The 21166-nt window shown below is 36.6% G+C and overlaps 1 protein-coding gene and 1 long non-coding RNA gene across 2 annotated transcripts; both read right to left on the bottom strand.

Moving 5' to 3' along the window:
- Positions 1 to 336: 336 nt before the first annotated feature.
- On the bottom strand, positions 337 to 4388 carry LOC144967831 (uncharacterized). The gene is made up of 3 exons (XR_013644468.1): positions 4261 to 4388; positions 3278 to 3382; positions 337 to 469 (listed from the first exon to the last, which is right to left on the bottom strand). It is a non-coding gene; the product is annotated as an uncharacterized LOC144967831 (long non-coding RNA).
- Positions 4389 to 19642: 15254 nt separating this feature from the next.
- Positions 19643 to 20725, bottom strand: LOC144969251 (uncharacterized). Its single transcript, XM_078908363.1, has one exon. It carries the CDS (start codon positions 20723 to 20725, stop codon positions 19643 to 19645), a length of 1083 nt encoding a protein of 360 aa, XP_078764489.1.
- Positions 20726 to 21166: the final 441 nt, after the last annotated feature.

Here is a 21166-nt window from a genome sequence, read left to right as displayed (position 1 = left end):
TAATTTTGTGCTCGATGATAAATATTTAACATTTGCTGTACGGAGCAATGGTGATCCACAACTCTATTTTTTTAAAAGAATAGATTTCCACATAAATATGCCAAACCATTTTGGAATTCATCATAAGGTTCAGGCACTATTGGCATTTGAAGTTGAAGTCAAAGAAAAACTTTTAAAAAAATTATTTTGACCTGTAAAATGAATGACTTGCGTATTTGAGGAAATGGGGCTTAAGTTTTCTTTGTTTTCAAACATATTAAAATATTAAAATTAAAATTCCCAGTGACACGATAGACGCCAGAGGTGGTAGGTCAATAATGTACTATTTGCTCTATATATTAACTTAATCTTGGTATTTCTTTTACAGGATTGTGAAGACAGACATTTCAGGTTCCCATCTTGATGCTGAGCAGAAAGCACTTGTCGACACACGGAGTCCACTATAACCCAATTTTTGGGAATGGCGAACCTGAAACGAAAAGAAAGCAGTCAGACTTTTTATTCATTCTTTTCCAATAATGCTTGATTTTATATACCTTTGTAATCCTTTTCATTCTTTTCATTAGACTAATACATGTGTTAAACATTTTTACTTTTGCCCGAAATGTTTGTGAAAAAATTGTACTAGTTGTAGTATTACTACTAGTAGTAGTAGTATTACTTCTGTTACCATTATTATATAGCAATGACTATGAAAAATGTTTTTTTTTATCTTTTTGAAGAAAATTTTTGTCTAAAATCCAAGCCCTATCTCCACTGAGTAAAAATGTTTTTGAATTTTGAAAATCCATTCATAAATAAACAAGTTATACAGTTTTAAAGGTGTCATTTATTTGGATGACCCGCAAAGAGGAAAAAAACGCGAAAATATGGGACGCTTTTTCGGCATTTTTTTTTTTTTCGACCTTTGGTTGTATCTTACGTAATAAGTGGATTAAAAGATTGAAACTTGAAGAGCAAATTAGGATGGTGTTTTGTAAAATTGGGAAAAGTACTCGTCATATTCATATGAAATTTTACAACCAAAAAGAAGAAAAGTTCATGTATTACCTTGTCAGCAACAAAACCTCCACGCCCGGTAGTTTTAGAAATATTTTACTCCAAAGAGTAAAAATCTATTTTTAACGGTCTTCTGGTAATCGCACGAGTTTTTCGCTTGACATAATCTAAAATGACCTTTTTTCTAACAGTGTGCCAACTTTCAGTCATATTCATAGATAAACAGCGTCGAAATTAATTTTTTAAAATAGCATATATGAAAACGGCTTCGTCCCATATTTTGACGCGAATTGGGCACTTCGTGAGCGAAAAAGAGGCCCAAAGATTTGTGTGGGATAGTCATTGCTATATTATATGTTCTGCAATAATATTCAAAACCTAATAATATTTTTGAATTGGCAAATAAATAGAAATCCATTGTATATTTAAACATGAAGTTGGAGCACAGTAAAGAAAATAAAGTACTGTAATGACTTTTTAAAAAATTTGTTTTATCCGTTGCTTTTGTAATTTGATGGTGAATGCTTGACTGAGTTCTCATTTTTCTACCCTGGGTGTGGGGTCATTGACCTTCCATTGTGGGCAAGGTCATTATTGCTTTCTTCACCCCCCTATGTCGTCTGTATTCCTTTTTCAGGTAGCTTTCTATCTTTGTTTTGGAATAAGATTACATGCTTTTTTTCCCTGTCCTTAGATGAGAGAGTGACAAATGGATGTAAATTTATTTTGTAAATTTATAATCAACATTTTATAAATAATAGACTGGGTGGGGTCTTTGACTTCCCATGGTGGCAAGAGGTCATGCTGTGTCCTCTATCCCTTATATTGTTTTCCAAGTTTCTTTATGTCCTTGTCTTGGAATGAGATTACTTGGTTTTGTCCTTTCCCATTGGCTGAGAGAGAAACAGTCAAATGAATATTGTTGGTTTTGGGGAAAAAAAAATGTTTGTCTTGTAAATCAGTTCGCGTAAAATTTTTTTATTATATTATATATATATGTGTATATATAATATGGGGGGCGAAGTGGCCGAGTGGTTAAGGCAGTGCACTGTGATCCGGATGACCCAGGTTCGAGCCCCGCTTCAGGCACTTTCGTTTTTTTTTCCTTGAGCAAGATTATTAACCCCCAATTTGCTCAGTTGGACAACATGGGTGATTCCTGTTGACATCAGACATCTTGTTTGATGAGTTATCTATATTCCTTCGTGGAATGCCTAGGCGACGATATCTTATGATATCGCTGCGCAAAAGGCATAACGTAACTTAATATAATATAATAAAAAAATAATACGTGAACGTTTGAGTGTATTCCTCTTAGGGGGACCTGTGCTTGTGTCAGGATGAGACTTTTGGGTGTTATCAGACTTAGTACACTGATAGCATTCTCTTGGAATCTACATTTGTTCCTCTTTGTCTTACTTTTCTTGTGTGCTTTTAATTGTAAATCTGGAAATTTTTACAATCCCATTTTATTCCTTTTTACTGGTGCTGAAATGTGTCGCAAGTGCAGTAAAACCCTTAAATCAAACATAAACATTTGAGTGTATTCCGTCTCTGGATGGAACTGTTAGGCGATCTCAAAACTAAGCACATTAATAACTTTGATCTACTTCTGCTCTGTATTTGATCCAAGCCCATTTTTCTTACTGCGTATTTCGCAACAGCTTTTAATTGTGCTGAAAATGACCTAATAGTGTCGCAAGCACCAAAAGTAGTCCATCAGAACCATTAGGTCTATAGAGCCAGATTTCATCCCAGTTTCTATAGTGTGAAAATAATAACTTGTTACCCTTCGAATAGGGCGCTTTTCTATTGCCAAATTACTGCTGGGTGTACAAAAATAAAAGAAAGGGGAGGGGGTGGGGTCTTAACTTCATCTAGGATATATCTCGGTCTCTTTGATTGTGAAATGGGTGCTCTACCAACTGAGTTAACGGGACTGCCATGAGTCGCAACACCATTTAAACGTTTATGTCCGAACACACTGACTGAGCAAATGTGAGTAAAGGGGCTTTTCCAAGGACTCGACTGAGTCTCCCATAGTAGAACTTGAACCTATTAAAGAGGTTTCTTATTTCTTTTTTTTTTTTAAAGTTATTCATATTCTAGTTCAAGAAAATTCATTGTAATGAATATAGCCATGTGTTAAAAACCTCTATATCGTATTATCAATCCTGCATGGAGTAATATAAATAAATGTAGAAATCAAAATAATAATATGTAATAACAGTAATAATAATCATAGAAGTGAGATGAAAACGGGGGGGGGGGGGGTTACCTTAGCAGCTAGTACCACTTTCCCACAGCTAGGAGGCTTAAACCATTTTACATCCGTCACCCATACATTGTAGGCCTGATTATAAGTAGTCAGTCCCCTGTAAGCCTGAAAAAAAAATTGTGGCAATGGTGGTAATATTATTAATTGAAACGAGAGGATAAAAACTGTTGTTATCACACTTAGTTAACAACAGTGAATTAAATTTGCTGTGAAATGTGGAGTACTCATCTGAAAGGTTATTAGAATTATTCAGAGAGACACAATTCCATAACTCAACATCAGCCGTGGGGCTAAAAATTATATAGTTGGGGGATTGAGTAAAATATCGAATAAAAAAGTAGTCATTCAATGGAGCCGAAGTTTAACCTGGTTTGAAAAGCGCGAAACGGACCATAGCAATTGCTACCCTTTAGATAGGACTCTAGTCTATGTCAAAGTACTTTCCGCTAGATCTAACAGACTCAGCTACCCAATCACTGCTGGATTGACAAGGGGAGTGGGATTAGAAAAAAAATAATCACTCGGGATCAAGCTCAGTCCCTTGGAATGGGGTGGGGCTTTTAAAACAGTCTTATGGGCATGATGTTTTGTTACTGTATTAATCAGTTTGATTTGGACTCGGGACCACATTGATTTCATAGTCATTGCCTGCCCTGGTGTTTTTAATTTAAATTATTATTTATAATCTTTGGTGAATTCGGAGGAATTCATCACCTTAAAGGCAAAATAGTTGAAATTTGATTGTAACCACAAAGACTCATTGATCCACTACTTAGACTGACTTAACTTAGACTAAACTTACTAAGACTAAGACTAAGATGATCACGACTCGTGAAGCAGGTCATATCATATTAATATTCCCGTGTCAGGTTCGACATATCTGTCTTCTGTGATTTTTTGAGAATAAATCTTACAATTAGCCGTGAATCGTGTAACATAGTATAGGTATAGCATAGGGAAACGATTAAATAATACAGACTTACCGTGAAATGTGTAGACCGTGGAGACAGAAACTTGTGGTCGTGACGAGGTAGTTCGCTACATCAAACGATGAGACTGGCTGTAGTTCCTAAAGATTATGGCACCAGTCGTGTTCACAAATGGCATAGGGGTCTACATCATTAACGGGAATTTTTAAAAAAATATATTTATGTCTAGAACCAGAAAAATATGGAAGATTATCGACAGAAACTAATATTTTACTATTCTACGCCATTGTCTTCCATTGCTTTCTGCCAGCCGGAAGTAAACTTCCACTCCGATCAGCTGTTTAACCGCATACTATCTATATCTAAATGGATAGCTCATAGTTCGTGGATAGCTCACACGGTAGAGCCACGCTCTCACCTGCCAGGCGGAGTTGTCGTACCAATAAGGTCGCAGGTTCAAACCCCACCACCGCCGCGAAAAAAAATTTTATTCTCTATCGTCTTCTGGCACTTTTCTACTCACTTCATATCTTGTTGTTACCAACATAAGTGCCTGCTCCACTCACTTTTCTGAATTAAAAATTCACCCCATACACCGGAGCATACTCCATGTCTCAATCGTTTCTATGTTATATGTTTGTGATGAGAATATTGGCTATTAAGCTTAACTGCTGGTCAAAATTATTTCGCGATGGTGGTGAACGAATCGGCGATCTCAAGAAGTGGGTGAGAGAGGGATCTAGTAATGACTTTGGGTTTGAAACGAATATTTTTGTGTTCGTGGATAGCTCACACGGTAGAGCCACGCTCTCACCTGCCAGGCGGAGTTGTTGTACCAATAAGGTCGCAGGTTCAAACCCCACCACCGCCGCGAAAAAATTTTTTATTCTCTATCGTCTTCTGGCACTTTTCTACTCACTTCATATCTTGTTGTTACCAACATAAGTGCCTGCTCCACTCACTTTTCTGAATTAAAAATTCACCCCATACACCGGAGCATACTCCATGTCTCAATCGTTTCTATGTTATATGTTTGTGATGAGAATATTGGCTATTAAGCTTAACTGCTGGTCAAAATTATTTCGCGATGGTGGTGAACGAATCGGCGATCTCAAGAAGTGGGTGAGAGAGGGATCTAGTAATGACTTTGGGTTTGAAACGAATATTTTTGTGTTCGTGGATAGCTCACACGTTAGAGCCACGCTCTCACCTGCCAGGCGGAGTTGTCGTACCAATAAGGTCGCAGGTTCAAACCCCACCACCGCCGCGAAAAAAATTTTTATTCTCCATCGTCTTCTGGCACTTTTCTACTCACTTCATATCTTGTTGTTACCAACATAAGTGCCTGCTCCACTCACTTTTCTGAATTAAAAATTCACCCCATACACCGGAGCATACTCCATGTCTCAATCGTTTCTATGTTATATGTTTGTGATGAGAATATTGGCTATTAAGCTTAACTGCTGGTCAAAATTATTTCGCGATGGTGGTGAACGAATCGGCGATCTCAAGAAGTGGGTGAGAGAGGGATCTAGTAATGACTTTGGGTTTGAAACGAATATTTTGTGTTCGTTGATAGCTCACACGGTAGAGCCACGCTCTCACCTGCCAGGCGGAGTTGTCGTACCAATAAGGTCGCAGGTTCAAACCCCACCACCGCCGCGAAAAAAATTTTTATTCTCTATCGTCTTCTGGCACTTTTCTACTCACTTCATATCTTGTTGAATGGATAAACAAAGGACCTTACATATCTCTCTCTCTCTCTCTCTCTCTCTCTCTCTCTTGGATTGTTTTTGTCCCTTTTTCCTTTTTTTTTTTTTTTTTGTTCTGTTTTGTTTTATCTTTTTTTTTTTATTTTTTTTTTGTTTTGGGTTGGTTTTTTTTTTTTTTTTTTTTGTTTTTTTTTTTGTTGTTTCGTTGGGGTTTTTTGGGGGGGTTCTTTTTGGCCTTGTTCTGTTGGGTATTCATATTTTGTTTTGTTTTTTGTTTGTTAGTTTGTTTTTGTTTTTGTTTTGTTTTGCTTTTTGTTTTTTTGTTTTTGTTTGTTTTTGTTTTTTTGGTGTTGTTGATTTGTTGGGCGGGAGAGGGGGGGGGGGGGGGGGGAAGGGGGTTGTTATTGTTTTGTAGGGTTTTTTCTTTTGTTGTTTCTTTTTGTTGTTGTTTTTTTTTTTTTTTTTTTTTTTTTTTTGTTTTGTTTTGTTTTTCTATTCTTGTTATTTTGCTGCTGTTTTCTTTATTATTTGTTTGTTTGTTTGTTTTGTTTTGTTTTGTATTTGTTTTGTTTTGGGGGGGGGGGGTGGGGGGTTCTTGTTTGTTTTGGGGGGTTTTTTTTGTCTTGTTTATGTTTTTGGTTTTTTTTTTTTTTTTTGTTTTTCTTTTTGTTTGTTTTTGTTTTGTTAGTTTTTTGTTTGTTTGTTTTTTGTTTGTTGTTGTTGCTTTTTTTTTTCTTGTTGTTGTTGTTTATTTTTGGTCTATTTTTTGTTTTGTTTTTGTTTTTCAACACATGTGTGTATCCGTAGATCATACCTATTCCTCTCGAGTAATGACAGCCACTAAATATCAAATGTAAAAGTGCCGCTCGTCGTAGTGTCGCTCCATCATGTAAAGTAAAATAAAACGGGCTTCACTTAGGTGTTTCATGTAAATATTTTTATGAGTTTTTGTCCATTTTTTTAAAAGAAGCAAATTAAAATTTTTTTAACTTTCCTGATAGAATTGGGACTGCTACTATAGACCAAGATCCTTTTGCTTTATGCTCAAATTTATAATCGGGAAGAATGTGAGCCACGAACAATGGTCTGAACAAGATTTGTTGAATGTATAATATTATGTTATAACCATCATTCACTGCGAAGTATTACAGCTTACAATAACCACGAGAAAGATGATAGTGGGACATCATCCATGTGGACATGTAACGTACCTACCATTTCCGGTTTTTGAAGGAATAAATAACATTCAATCATTCTACTGAATTAATATTTCAAAACACTAAAGACAAATGTTATCTAAGCCCTTATGATTTCGGCCGAGCTTCTGATACCATTTCTCCTCAGCGTCAGGATGGAATTCCACGAAAAACGTGTGAAACGGACAGTAACTTGCTGCTCTGTGAATAGGATGACGCATCGCATTCAATTTTGATGGTCGACATTATGTTTAGTACTGCCGTTGAGAGAGAGAGAGAGAGAGAGAGAGAGAGAGAGAGAGAGAGAGAGAGAGAGAGAGAGAGAGAGAGAGAGAACACTGTTTAAAAAATTGACCAGAAAGCATTTATTTCACACCTTGGTAGATTTAGATGACCCCAAATTGACAAAAAGTTCTAAACCCAAGACGTCTTTGAAGTTCGGGGCACGTGACCAAAAAAAATAATCGCATTTCCTGAACGTTTTCTAGTCTCTAGTGTCGAGCGGAAGTCTCGATGATACCTCAAGTCATCGGCCACCAACACTCAAAACTTCCCGAACTCGATGACCAAGGAAAAGTCGGGAATTCCCGAGAAGTAGCACTTCAACTGAGCTTTGGATGGCTTTTTTTGTATTAAAACTTAAAATACATTAAATAAATTCACTTTGTATAATAATAAAACATCCTATAACCATTTTGATCTATTTACGACGTTTGTGTTTTGTTAGCTGTTTAAAATATGATATAACGTCAATACCCAATACCAATGACTAGGTATTGAATGAAAGCACCGATGACTAGAGCGATGCTCGAGACTTTTTTGAGTCTCGAGACGCAAAAAAGTCTCGAGCTTCGCTGGAATCATCGCCAACGAGAGAGGGGTGAACAATGCAGATAGTACACATTGTTAGTAACGCGTGCGTCGCTCGCGCAGTATAGTCTCGAGACTCGGGACTCAATACGAGAAGCATCGACGACCAAGATTCTCGAGACGAGAAAAGCATCGAGAACTAAGTGGAGGTCGGGAAGTTCTCGGTACTCGATGACCTGACTTCTCAAAACCTAAAGCATCGATGACCTTTTGGTGACCCGGATGCCCTCCCCTACTAGTCTCTTGCCTAGAAGTGGGCGTTGATAGGGCGGTGACTAATAGAGCAGTAAAGTTAGGTGCCCCAAACGTAAACAAAGGTCGAGAAGCACGTGGCAAACCACATGTTCCTGTCTTGACAGCTCACGTTCCAATGTAAATAATAGAAAAAAAATAACCTTTAAATTTTGGCTGTTAGGTGGCAAAAGAAACACATATTCATAAATACTCGATCATGCATCAAATAATGTCTAGATATGGATATTTTATGGAACAAAAGGTAAAATTTTCTAAAATTTATCAAAAGTTACAGTCTATCTATTTTTAGACCAGAGCAAATTATTGCGCTGGTGTGAACAAAACGAGAATTATTCGGAGCCTAATTTTCAGAATAATTTAGCCTTATATTATTATTTCTGCAACTGTAAGATTTTATGTAAACATATTTTCAATACTGAAAGTGTATTGCCTACAACTCAAACTACAAAATTGGGAGACCTATATTGTGCGTAAATTATTCCGGTCCCTAACGGAAATCACTAGCAACTTGTTATTGTTTACGTTTGGGGCACCTCACTTTACTGCTCTATTCGGCTATTTTGTGCTGGTAACATCACGCTCTCAAGTACACGATGGCATGTAAGATACCAGCCTTCATACTTTCAACGCAAAAGATTTCCAAAGAGGAAATTAGCCACACATCCGGTATAATATTTCGGTCCGTTTCACATTTGAACTTACATTTGCCATGATGAATAAAATCACGCAATATTGACTGTAATACGCTTCAACAATCGTAACATCACTTCCCTCGTAATGACGCATGGTAACTTAGTAACTGGCTCTAAACTCTGAACGATCGGAACAATGGCGGACGCCCTAATGAAATAGTTCTCCGACGAGCATAAAAGCGTATCCAGAGGGAAAAAGAAAATTATAAATCTGATCATGATTTGACTTTTACACATGCTGATCACAAGACGTATGAAAAGTTCTAACCAGCATGAAGAATAAAAGTACCGATTTTCTTTGTTTAGAACCACGATGGCCGCCGTTGCTGGCGACGTGACATCAGACTATTGAATCCAATTATGTCCATGGTCGACTGTCAATTCTATATTTAGGCCAATAAAAGTTTCATTGAAACTCAAACAAATTGAACCAAAACGAACGAACAAACAAAACAAAGTGTGTTCTGAAGAATAACATTATTTCAGTCAGTTACAAAGCCAGCAGATTAACTTTTGTCTCCACTATACTATACTGTCTAATCGTTTGTTTTGTTGTTTTTTTTTAAATGCTAATAATAATAATAATAATAATAATAATAATAATAATAATAATAATAATAATAATAATAATAATAATAATAATAATAATAAATAATAATAATAATAACAATAATAATAATAATAATAATAATAATAATAATAATAATAAAAATAATAATATAATAATAATAATAATAATAATAATAATAATAATAATAATAATAATAATAATAATAATAATAATAATAATAATAATAATAATAATAATAATAATAATAATAATAGTTGCATAACTTCATATGCATTTCTCTTCTTCTTTTTTTTTCTTTTTTTTTTTGTTTTTTTTTTTTTATTCAGATGTCGATTGCCTCCCGTTTTAGTGGTTTTCAATGTTTTGATTTGAGACCTAAGTTGTAGTCTTTTTTTTCCTCACCTTCTTCTTCTTGCTTTTAAATGTGTATATTGTTTGCTTGTATATATATACAAGTTGCATCAGCAGAACAACAAATTTCCGCATCATTTTGACCTCATAATTTGTCATGTCTGGCATAATTTGCGGCATAATTTCACTTTCTTGGCATTTTTGTGGGGCATATTTGGGGGAGAAAATTGCATTGTCCTGGAAGGACAGCTCAATTTTTGTGCGTATTGTTCTTCTTCTTCTTCTTCTTCTTCGCCTTGTGGAAACCTCCAATATTGTCGAGGATCACTCCACAGTTTGTAGTGTTTTACATTTTAAACTTGCTAAAACTCTGCACATAATACTAAAACCACATAGATTAAAAAGTCACGTTGTGAACTCCAGCAATCGAGTGAAGGCATGTTGGCAACCGTTTTCAGCCACTTCAGCTGGGAGGCTATTCCATAGTCGGGCAGTGGAAGGAAAAAAACGAATACATGTGGGCGTCTGTTTTTGATGTTGGGATGGTTATTCTTGCTGTGTGACCCCTCGTATTTCTTGTGCCGATATCTTTGATGTCGTTTGGAAGTTTAAGGCACGAATTTTTGTAGTAGATCTTGTGGAACAATTTAAGTTTATCTATCTTTCTTCTCTTTTCCAGAGGTTCAAGGCCAATCCGTTATGATATTTCAGACGCACTTGAGAAAGGATCGAATGTGTTTGTGATGCGTCTTGCTGTTTTTCTTTGGATGTTTTCTAAGGTGTCGATGTTTTTCTTTGTATATGGGTCCCAAATTGAGCTGCCATACTCCAAAATTGGTCTAACAATAGTTTTAAAAGCAAGGGTTTGAGTTGTGATTGGGCATCTTTTTAAATTGCGGGTGATGTAAGCGCTTGTTTGATTTGCCTTTGAAGCCAGGTGACATATGTAGTCATTCCATTTGAGGTTTTTAGCAAACTCAATGCCAAGGTATTTTGCTGTCTTTACATGTTCCAGGTTTTGACCATGAAGTTGGTATTCAAATGTTATAGGTGCTTTCTTATTTGTGATGGTTAGAACATTGCACTTTGATACGTTAAATTCCATTTGATTTATTGTTTCCCATTCTTGTAATTTAGCTAGATCGTCATTTAGTGTTTTGCAGTCGTCTGTTGTTTTTATCTGATTATATAATGATGTGTCGTCAGCAAAGAGGCGCACTTTTGACCTTATACCTCGTGGAAGATCATTTATGTACACTAAAAATAGGACGGGCCCAAGGACTGAGCCCTGAGGTACGCCGCCCGATGTCACCATCCCGATAGTGGAAGTCTCGCCGTCGACAAGAACTTGTTGGGTGCGATTGTCCAGAAAAGTTGCAATCCATTGTAAGGTTTTGTTCCTGATACCAACGTCATACAATTTCTGGATTAACCGATGGTGAGGGACCTTGTCGAAGGCCTTGGCGAAGTCCAGTAGTACTAGATCAATTTGACCACCTTTATCAATAGCAGCTGACAGATCATGTGTTAATGATAGAAGTTGAGTTTGACATGAGTGGTGCTTCCTAAATCCGTGCTGTTCATCACAAAAAATACTGTTAGTTTCGAGATATTCAGTTATTGAGGATCTCACTATATGCTCCAACAGTTTGCAGCAAATGCAGGTTAATGAAATTGGACGGTAGTTTTGAGCCCTGCTTCTATCACCTTTCTTGTAGATGGGTTGGACAAGAGCGTGCTTCCAAACAATTGGTATGTCTCCCGTTTCAAGAGAGAGTTTGAACAAATGTGTGAGGGCAGGTGCAAATTCGTTACTCAATATCTTTAAGAGACGGGATGGTATTTTGTCTGGGCCACATGCTTTCTTTGGATCTAGAGTGGCGAGGAGTTTGGAAACGCCCTCTACTGTCACATTGATTTCGGCCATGGTGTTGGAATCGTTTTCTTCGCCTTGTAGTTGTTGAGTGGTAATTTTGGTATGAGCTTTTGAAGCAAAAACAGAGCAGAATTGGTTATTAAGTATGTCTGCTTTTTCCTTTGCATCAGAGTATAATACACGATCATGCTCAAGGGGCGCTATACGAACCGAATCGCACCTCCTACTTTTTATAAATTTCCAGAGCTTTTTGTTTGAGTCTTCACTAACAAGTTCCTTAACATGATTATGATAGGCCTTTCTACTCTCTTTTTGTGTTTCTTTTTCAGTCGGGCATAATTGTACCAGTCTTTCTTACTGTTGGACTTTCTCGATCTGCTCCATGCCTTTTGTTTCCGTCTAGATAATCGTTTGACGGTGGTGTTTATCCATGGTTGGTGAAATTTCCTTGAGCTTTTCTTCGTTGGTACATGTTTGGTCATCATTTTGTTTAGGTGGTCGTTGATGGCAGTCCAAACATCCTCAGTGCTTTCTAGATGTTGATTAATTATGTTTTCACTAAAAAGACGTGTTTCTGTCCGTATTTCGGCCATATTTGCCTTTTTCCAAATAGTAATAGGGTGTGATTTTTTTGTGATTTTGTTTGCTTTGATAGTGCTTTCCGTGATGAGAATGTCATGGTCACTAATGCCTGGAATGGTTGTACACTTGACAATTAAATTTGGTCGATTTGTGATAAATAAGTCGAGGATATTTGTACCCCTTGTTGGATTTTTGTTTATTTGACTCAGGCCAAAATCTTGCAATTTGTAAATAAATGCTTGGTTTATAAATGAAGGATATTGGTAACTGATTATTTTTTCTTGTTCCCAATTGATATCAGGTCTCCGCTTAACCAGAGTACATTTTTCGGGTCTAGGCTATCAATACAGCGTGTTATCTCAGTCATTTGTTCCATAGTTGAGTTTGAAGGTGTTCTATACATAGCGCCCACAGTGAGTAGGCCTTGTTCTGTTTTGATATTTACGATCACCGATTCTGATTTTGTTTGAATGTCAAGCTTTATTACTGAGAGGTTCGTTGTTGTTGCAACCAGCACCCCACCATACCTATCTTCTCGGTCGTTCCTGAACACGTTGAAATATGTCTCTGGTGGAAATATTTCACTGTCCTTTATTTCGGAATGTAGCCATGTTTCAGTACCTATGATTATGTCTGGTTTTATGTCTGATATCAATTTCCAAAATTCCGGTAGTTTTGGAATTATACTTTGAAAGTTTATGGTCATAGTTCTCAACATGTTTCTCGGTTCACCATTACGGTCACTGTTAGTTTGCCTGTTTGCTATTTTAAGCGTGTTATGATTTGAGTTGATTTGGTGATTGATTCTTTTTATTTCATTTGGCCTCATATTGACCCTTCTTCCCCCCTTTGTTGTTATTGTCTTATTTTCACAAGCCACGTTCTCATTATGTTTACTTAAGTCCTGCATCCCATCAAAATGATCAGGTGTTGTCATTATGTTTTGTTGATATGTTGATGTGTCGTTTACTATTGGCATGTTGTTGTGAGTGTCGTTGAGTGGTATGTTGATCAGAGACCTTGGGCACCGTTGTGTGTTATGTACTTTGAGTGCTCTATGAGTATGAAAGGGCGGTGGTCTGTGACCTATTTGAATATTTATTTTTCTTCGTTTCCGCACACCACCACGACTTGGATATTACTGCTATTATTGTTACCGTTATACCAAGACGATTCTGTGTCATTCCAATAAATGTTGTCGTAATAAGGATAAAAATAGATATGGCACATCGTGACTAAAAATCTTAACGTAAGTGTAAACAATAAATGGCTAGTACAATACTTCAAACAATGGGATCTACACCACTAAAATGTTAATTTATCTAAAAATCCTCTTATGAATTTCCGATAAATATATATCACAATGTAGAATAAAACTTTATTAAAACGACTGTATAAAAATATTCCAGACTTTTGTTTTAGAAATCAATAAAAATCACACAATTCGGGAGAAAAATAACAACACGGCTGCCGGTTAGGCGAACTACACACTCTCCCTGAGTTTTGTACTGACGTCGGTGCGTATTGTATTTAGGACGACGATTTTTTTTTACAGAGAGTGTCGACAGTTCATTCAGTGAAAACCGGTCAAAAAGAATGATAATCCGAAAAGAATTCGATAAGGTGTCTTTTATTTTCTCTTTGTCCTCGAAAACAAGTTCACAACCATCAATAAATGCAGTAATCCACATATCGCTGGGGGGAAAAAAGGCTCATATTTTTGACGCCATAAATAGTAGGGGGAATTAGGCTAAAACCGTGCAAATTCGGGTTGAAAGCATGAAAATTTGCATACAGTTTGCTAAGACCCATAGAAAAAACATCTGATATAGAACCACTCTGGCAATCAATCATAACGTATCGGTTTAAGGCCTTAGATTATACCTATTACAGCTATATTAAACAAGGGAAATAACTGCGTAAAAAATATATATTTTCTTCATATTCATTGTATTAGGGAAAATTAGGCTAAAACCGTGCACATTGGTGTTGAAATCCTGAAAATTGGCATATAGGTAGCTATGACCCGTATAAATAACACCTGATATAGAACCACTCTGGCAATTTCTCAGAACAGTGCGTTTTTAGCACTTTTATTTTTTCCTATATAGCATTACTTATCCGAGGAAATAACCACAATACAATGTGCGTTCTAAAACTTTAAATACACTGGTAACCATTTACGGTAGCTAACTGATGGTTATTTTGTGTTGTAACTAGTGGATAAAAGCGGGAGAGGGAGAGAGAGAGAGCGAGAGAGAGAGAGAGAGAGAGAATTTTACTCATTACTGTACTAACCTAACTAGTAGATAAAATAGGGAGAGGAGGGAGAGGAGGGAGAGAAAGTGAGCGGGAGAGACGGAGAGAGAGAGGAAGAGAAAGACAGAGAGAGAGAGAGAGAGAGAGAGAGAGAGAGAGAGAGAGAGATACTTTTACTCATTATTGTACTGACCTAACACCCCCCCCCAACTCCCCCCACCCCCACCCCATACACACACACACCCTTCACCTACACAAGTCCGTGCAAAGCAAAACGGGACCTTAAACACTTGCATCGGGTGCCGATACATTCTCTCTTACATGAACATTTGATGAGTTTTTGGGACATTTTTGACAATTCTGGAAATAAGCTCCACAGTGGTTCATGTCGATCGTCACATTTGTTGCAGGGTTCTCTTCTATAAAATATATAATGTTAGCAAACGCTCGACTTCTTTCAAGAACTGTGACATCATGATTATCATCAGCAGTGACATCTTTTAAAGCTTGATTTTTTTAAGTATCGTGCATGACAAATTTTATGGTATAGGGCGGTAGTGTGCCTCCTGAGCGACTAAATCTCCTCCGGCAATAAATGACAACATATCAGAATCTTTTATAGATAACGCTATTTCACGAATATTTTCTTCCATATCTGTTGTCATTACAGAATTGAGTACTCCCGATGCTATGTTTTTACAAAAAAGCACTTTTGTTTATTATAGCCAATCTCTAATTTGAACGTTGTCTCATTATTCTCGTGGGTTGCGAAATATATTCATTCGGTGACTCCTCCAAGTCAAATGACGAAGTTTGGAATTCGTGTATGGCAATTCTTTTAGATTTCTTTAATTCTAATCGCCTAATTTTGTTGGCATTAAATTTTACACGACAATACTTATGCCACTTAGCATCATTTTGTTTTAAGCTTTCAATAATCTCATTTCTTTCTCATGAATTAAAAACATAGATACATCCAACTTGTTTTCATCACAAACCAAAGAATTGAATTGTGTTAAATCTTCAAAAAGAGTTTCATAGCCTTGCCCTTTGTCATACCTCCTCGACTTAGAGGGACATTATAAACGGTAAATAACGTAAAGTAAATAACTTGCCACAATACAGCATCATAGTGGTTAATGATGAAGATAATGATTATAATTATAGCTATGAAAGTGGTATGCTTACTCTTTACTGTCATCAAGTTTGACCGAAATAGGTTTTAACTCACGTAAAATGATTATAGCAGTATTTTTGGAGAGAAAAGAAAACAGGAGGAGGGGAGAAGGAGCACTGTCCTTTGTCAACACCGGTTATCGGCATTTATTGAGCTGTGTTCTGCTAGTCTGTTTTGCTCATCTTCCCGTCTGCCCGTCCGTTTTAGAGCAATTGATTATACTTATTAAATCAGATGCAGAAAAAATCTCATATTATAGAATATTGCTCGCTAGACGTCCTTTAAAACAAGTGAAATTGAATAGTATTTACGATTAAATAATTTGTATGGTTCGTGAATCGAAAGTAAAGGGAAAGGAAAACATCCGCTTCGACGCTAAAAATAGTCACCAATGGGAATCCAAAGGATGACGTAAAACAACCTTTGGTCGGCTTGCCTCGAATGTTTACACAATAAAAATAAAAGAAATTATTGTCGTCCATTTCAAAATTTTCTAATCTTAAAAACGTTGTATCTCAACTAATACTGATCTTTCAGAGTGGTTCTATATCATAAATTATAGAGTTTTTGATATTTTACAACATATGTAATTTTCATGCTTTCAACCCTGTTTGCACAATTCAAGGGTTTTTTGGACCTAATTCCCCCTACTAAAACAAAAACAAGACTGATTGAAGCACTACTTTACAGTATCTACCCGCGATCATTATTATGTATTCCTTTTTTTTTTTTTTTTTTTTTTTTTTTTTTGTTGCACAGTATCTAACCTTTCTTCGAGTTTCTTCGTGACCAAGCACTGGAATATCTTCGGGAAATCATCTACTATTAGCAATCCAAGAGATCATTGCGATCATCATCCGACAACTTCAAACAAGATTGCCCACAGACACGTTTGAAAGCAGGAGAAGCAAGTCTTCTTCCGCTAAGACTCATACGTCTGGAATGAACCTCCACTTTTATCTCCGAAAATCGTCATCTTTCGAGTCCTTCAAAAAGAACTTCGTTATTAAAATTATATTTCATGAATGTCGAGATGTTTGGTTGGGTCCAACTTACTTCTTTTTCATTTTTCCTCTCTTGAATTGTGCCCAAAACCGTCTTGTTTGAGGGGATAAGTCCTTCCGCATTATAAATAAATTATAATCATTACATATTTAGTTACTCTTTTGCCTTATGGTTTATGACACAAGCCTATAATTTAAGAAATAAAAGACAAATACGGTATGGACGAGGAACATTACTTGATTTATTTTCTTATAAGTGTTATTCACTTGGTATACTTAAACCAACATAGATATGTCTAAACCGACGTGTACAAAAACCGAAATAGACGACCTTGAATTTTGGCTAAATCGGTTACATGTTGTTATGTATTATAAATGTGATAAAGGAGAGTAGGAATTTTGACAAGGGGAGTTGCTCTTTTTTAAGTTGTCATATTTGGAGTGTTTGTTTATTTCTCATGAGAAATCGGTTATAACAATGATCGGTTGCAGCATTCCCAGCGATCATGATGATTTATCCGGTCTCGACTGATCAAAACTCTGACTGGCCATAATGATGTGCAACATTTGTTCCCTTGAATGGGTGAATAAATGAATGAAAGTTAGGCCCGGCATTTTGTACGGATGAATAAATGAATTCAAGAACGATATGTGAGTAAATTTCTAAACTGCATCCCAAAAGTTTTCGCCTTATTGCCTATTAAGCCCCATGAAGCTATGACAAATCCTAAATTTTTGTGCCATGTCTCACACTCAGTCGATGTCTGTCACGATTTGAATACGTATTACCCATTCATTCCTAAGTCGGAAGAGTTATTGTTTCCCTTGCGAAACATAACATTCAGACATTGCGTTCATTGAGAAACACAATATATTTGCTAATCCAGTTAATATAAGAGGGTTGTCAAATAGGGGCATGATGTATTAATATAATTTAAAATTATAATTATATATCATAAGATAACGACAGACTCCACGCCGTGTTTTACTATTACCTCCCCTGGTTACCCATAATTCCAACTGTCTGTGACTGTGACTGTGAGACCACCACCACGAATGGAGCTACCGAGACTGCAATCAATGAGGCAGGTAGATAACTTCACTCATGGATGGACTGTAACGACCTGCACCTAGTGTATGATCCTACGAGGGTACCTTCAGGGGCACCAGCCATAAGAAGGATCTCACCCTCGTGACGAAGGGAGCGAAAGGGGAATCGCTGCAGGTTAAGAGGAGTGTCCTTGGCGACTTTCCGCATAGCCAGCACAGGCCGCTACTTGTCACAACTCGGGTGACAATCCCGAGGGTACAGTCTCTCCCACTCTGCAGATTGAACTTCAGGAAGGCTAACTGGGAGGAATTCATTTCATATATCTAGCATGATGATGATGATGGTCGTGGTGGCGGTCGTGGTGGTCACGACGATGGTGATAATATACACGGATATAAATATAGATTCTTGAAGTTAATCTTAACGATAAAATTCCTTGGGGCGGGGCGGAGACACCATGTTCATGCCGACATGATACCAGTTTGAGACGATAGTCACATATTTATACGATTTTTGTTGTTCTGGGAATCAAAAAGGGAAAGGAAAAACAACAATTTGAACTTAAAAATTGGCTCTTAAAAACAGAAAGTATAAGTGATACTAACCTGCTAGAAGCTGTGGATTGTAAACAGTAGTGAACACACACACACACACACACACACACACACACACACACACACACACGAATAAATAGATAAATAAAATGTCAGCAACAACAGCTTTGAAAAATGGGCAAAATACCAAACGCGGTTAAAACATATTATGGATGATGATGATGATGATGATGATGATGATGATGAGGATGATGATGGCCACCGTGTTTGATATTAATTTTGTTCTTTTTCCTGTTCATTTTTGTTCATCACTCTTGAAATGAGAGCAGCTGGGACACACACATTCTTTACTATACGTGAATTGTCGTATTCCGACAACAAACATGCATTCCTTATGATGAAAAGAGAGTTAAATTAACTTTGTTGTAACTTTTATTAAATGTGATGAGAGTAATCAAGAATGGGAAAAAGAAGGGATTTTTTTTTGTTAGCAAAGATTACAGACGTATGTCAAAACTTTCATTCTTGTCAAAAGTCATGGAAAGTATCGTCTTGAGAAGACTTATAAAACATAAATATTAATTATCTTATTGGACATCCCCAGTCTGCATCTTATTCTCAGATGGAAGTCGTTTCAAACTTTCATTCGCCGATGGAAAAAAAAAACGCATATGGGCTAACCCACTCATGGGTAGAGAAAGTTAATAGTGATAAACTCGCGTATCGACATCTGTCCAGAAATACACTCAGTCACTCAGGCTGGGAATTTAATACTGTTGTCTCTGTCTTTTCACTAGTTAACGTCCGTATTCTGGAAAGGCATGCACTATTTAAAGAGGTGGCAAGATAACTCGTTTTGCAAATATCCATCGATTTAAAAGACTCTCATCTTGGCATAAACTCTCAAACCCGGGACCTATAGATAGAATGAAGTTGGCGTCACTCTTTGTTATTGTTTTTGCCATCCACGTTAATGAGTAATTCTCACTAAACTGAATTAACCAGACTATAAACCTTTAAGGTTACACATAGTTTTGTGTGTTGGTCCGTCATATTTCCGGATGGCAATGTTGTGAGCTTCTTAGCCAAGCACATACTATCTATATAATGGACTTTTATATAGAACATTCAAATGGGGACACGCAGAGCAAAAGCTATACCTCCGTCGCATATAGGAAACATATGGATAAAGTATTTCAGCGCAATATAAATATCTTTTTGAACGCTACATCCCTAATGATGTATAGTTCTTCTTCATGATTATAGAGAAAGTATTTTCATAAGTTTCATAGCAACTGTTTTTCTCCTCCTGAACATATCGGAAAAACAAAATTAAACGCTTCCTTGTAGCGACTAGACACCCGAAGGTAGAAAAAGAAGTTGATAGAGGCGTTGACAAGACTGAAGCCGAATCGAATCGTATAGGACAATATCAGGAGATTCCTGTTGATTCCCGTAACCCTCATCCCTGGTAACACGAGTATTGCTGTAGCCGGAATATGGCTCATCGACAGACATACCAGAAATATAGTCGTCACTGTTGTAACCGATTTCACCAAGTCTATATCTTTTGATGACATCGACTTGCCTTTTTTTGTTGGATCGCTTTCCTTTACATCTGGGCCATCGGTGAAGGCCTTCGTGTTTTTATTTCTCCATTTCTTAAATTGGTTTAGCTTTAAAACCATGATCGTTGTGTTGATAGCAACTATGAAGAGAGCTAAAGAATTAAGAAATGTGTTTAGCAAGGCGTTGTAGTAATAAAAATATTTCGTCGAAAATGCGGATTCGACAAAATAGGGGAGAGTGTAATTTAAAATTGGGCTAAATCTCCACACGATTGAGGTAGCTGTAGAGTATCCCAAAGGAATTGAGCTGAAAAGGATGAAGATAATCGTAATTATTATGATGGTTATTTTTGGACGTAAAAACAATTTGACTTTCAAAGGGAATACGACACAAAGAGATCTTTCTAAAGATATATAAACAGTTGTCCAGTTGCTACAGTAGCTGAAAATTATAGCGACGAAGGTTGCATAATTTGCATATGTTTGGCATACACGATATTCCAATATATTGTCCGTATATGTAAACAGATGACATGAGAAAGGAGCAATCAATAGGAGACAGCTTAGAAAGTCAAATATGGACAAGGCAAGAAGACCAATGTTGGTGTTACTGTTCATGACGCCTTGCTGAATGAAAACCCGGATGTTGATAACGTTTGTGGTTACTCCCGTGAGGGCAAGTAATAAGTTAATAAGCTGAGTTATCTTCGCCAAATACAAAAACGCTTCATCGCTTACAACTTTCATCCCTGGGTTTACAATTTTGGACAGGGGATCCTCGTATTCGGTACTAAAATTCATATCTCATAAATTTAACTGGCGTCAAGCTATGAGCAGAAATAATTTTGTTGTGAAATATTTATGTTAACTTCCGACTTTTGCTTTAAATGAGTCGAAGCGCTTGCAGATTCCTGGTGTAGTAGTATGTAGATACTTCTGTCTGTATTTATATCGTTTATCAATAAATTATGAGCGTTTACTGTCAACATGTCATAGTTTATTATTTCAAAGAACACACGGTTGGCTCCTCTACTTGAAAGATTGCATCTTTTTTTAAAAATAACGGATTTAAACTTTAAAACGTTTTGTTAAATTTATTTCTTTTTAGGCATATTTTTTAATGACTTGATTATTTTCATCCAAAAGAACCTGAGTAAACAGCGATAGAACCTGGCTTCAATGAAGCCTGATATAGTCGAACCGCTATTACTGCTAACTTAAAAATGGTAAGATATGATGTCA

The sequence above is a fragment of the Berghia stephanieae genome, chromosome 3, assembly GCF_034508935.2.
Source record: "Berghia stephanieae isolate SIO BIC M18660-M18661 chromosome 3, UCSD_Bste_1.3, whole genome shotgun sequence".
Taxonomy (NCBI): Eukaryota; Metazoa; Mollusca; class Gastropoda; order Nudibranchia; family Aeolidiidae; genus Berghia; species Berghia stephanieae.
This window is presented reverse-complemented; position numbering and strand designations above follow the sequence as displayed.

Bases quoted from the DNA above. Each gene is read 5' to 3' on its own strand.
- LOC144969251 (XM_078908363.1), bottom strand. From the start codon at position 20,725: ATGAATTTTAGTACCGAATACGAGGATCCCCTGTCCAAAATTGTAAAC.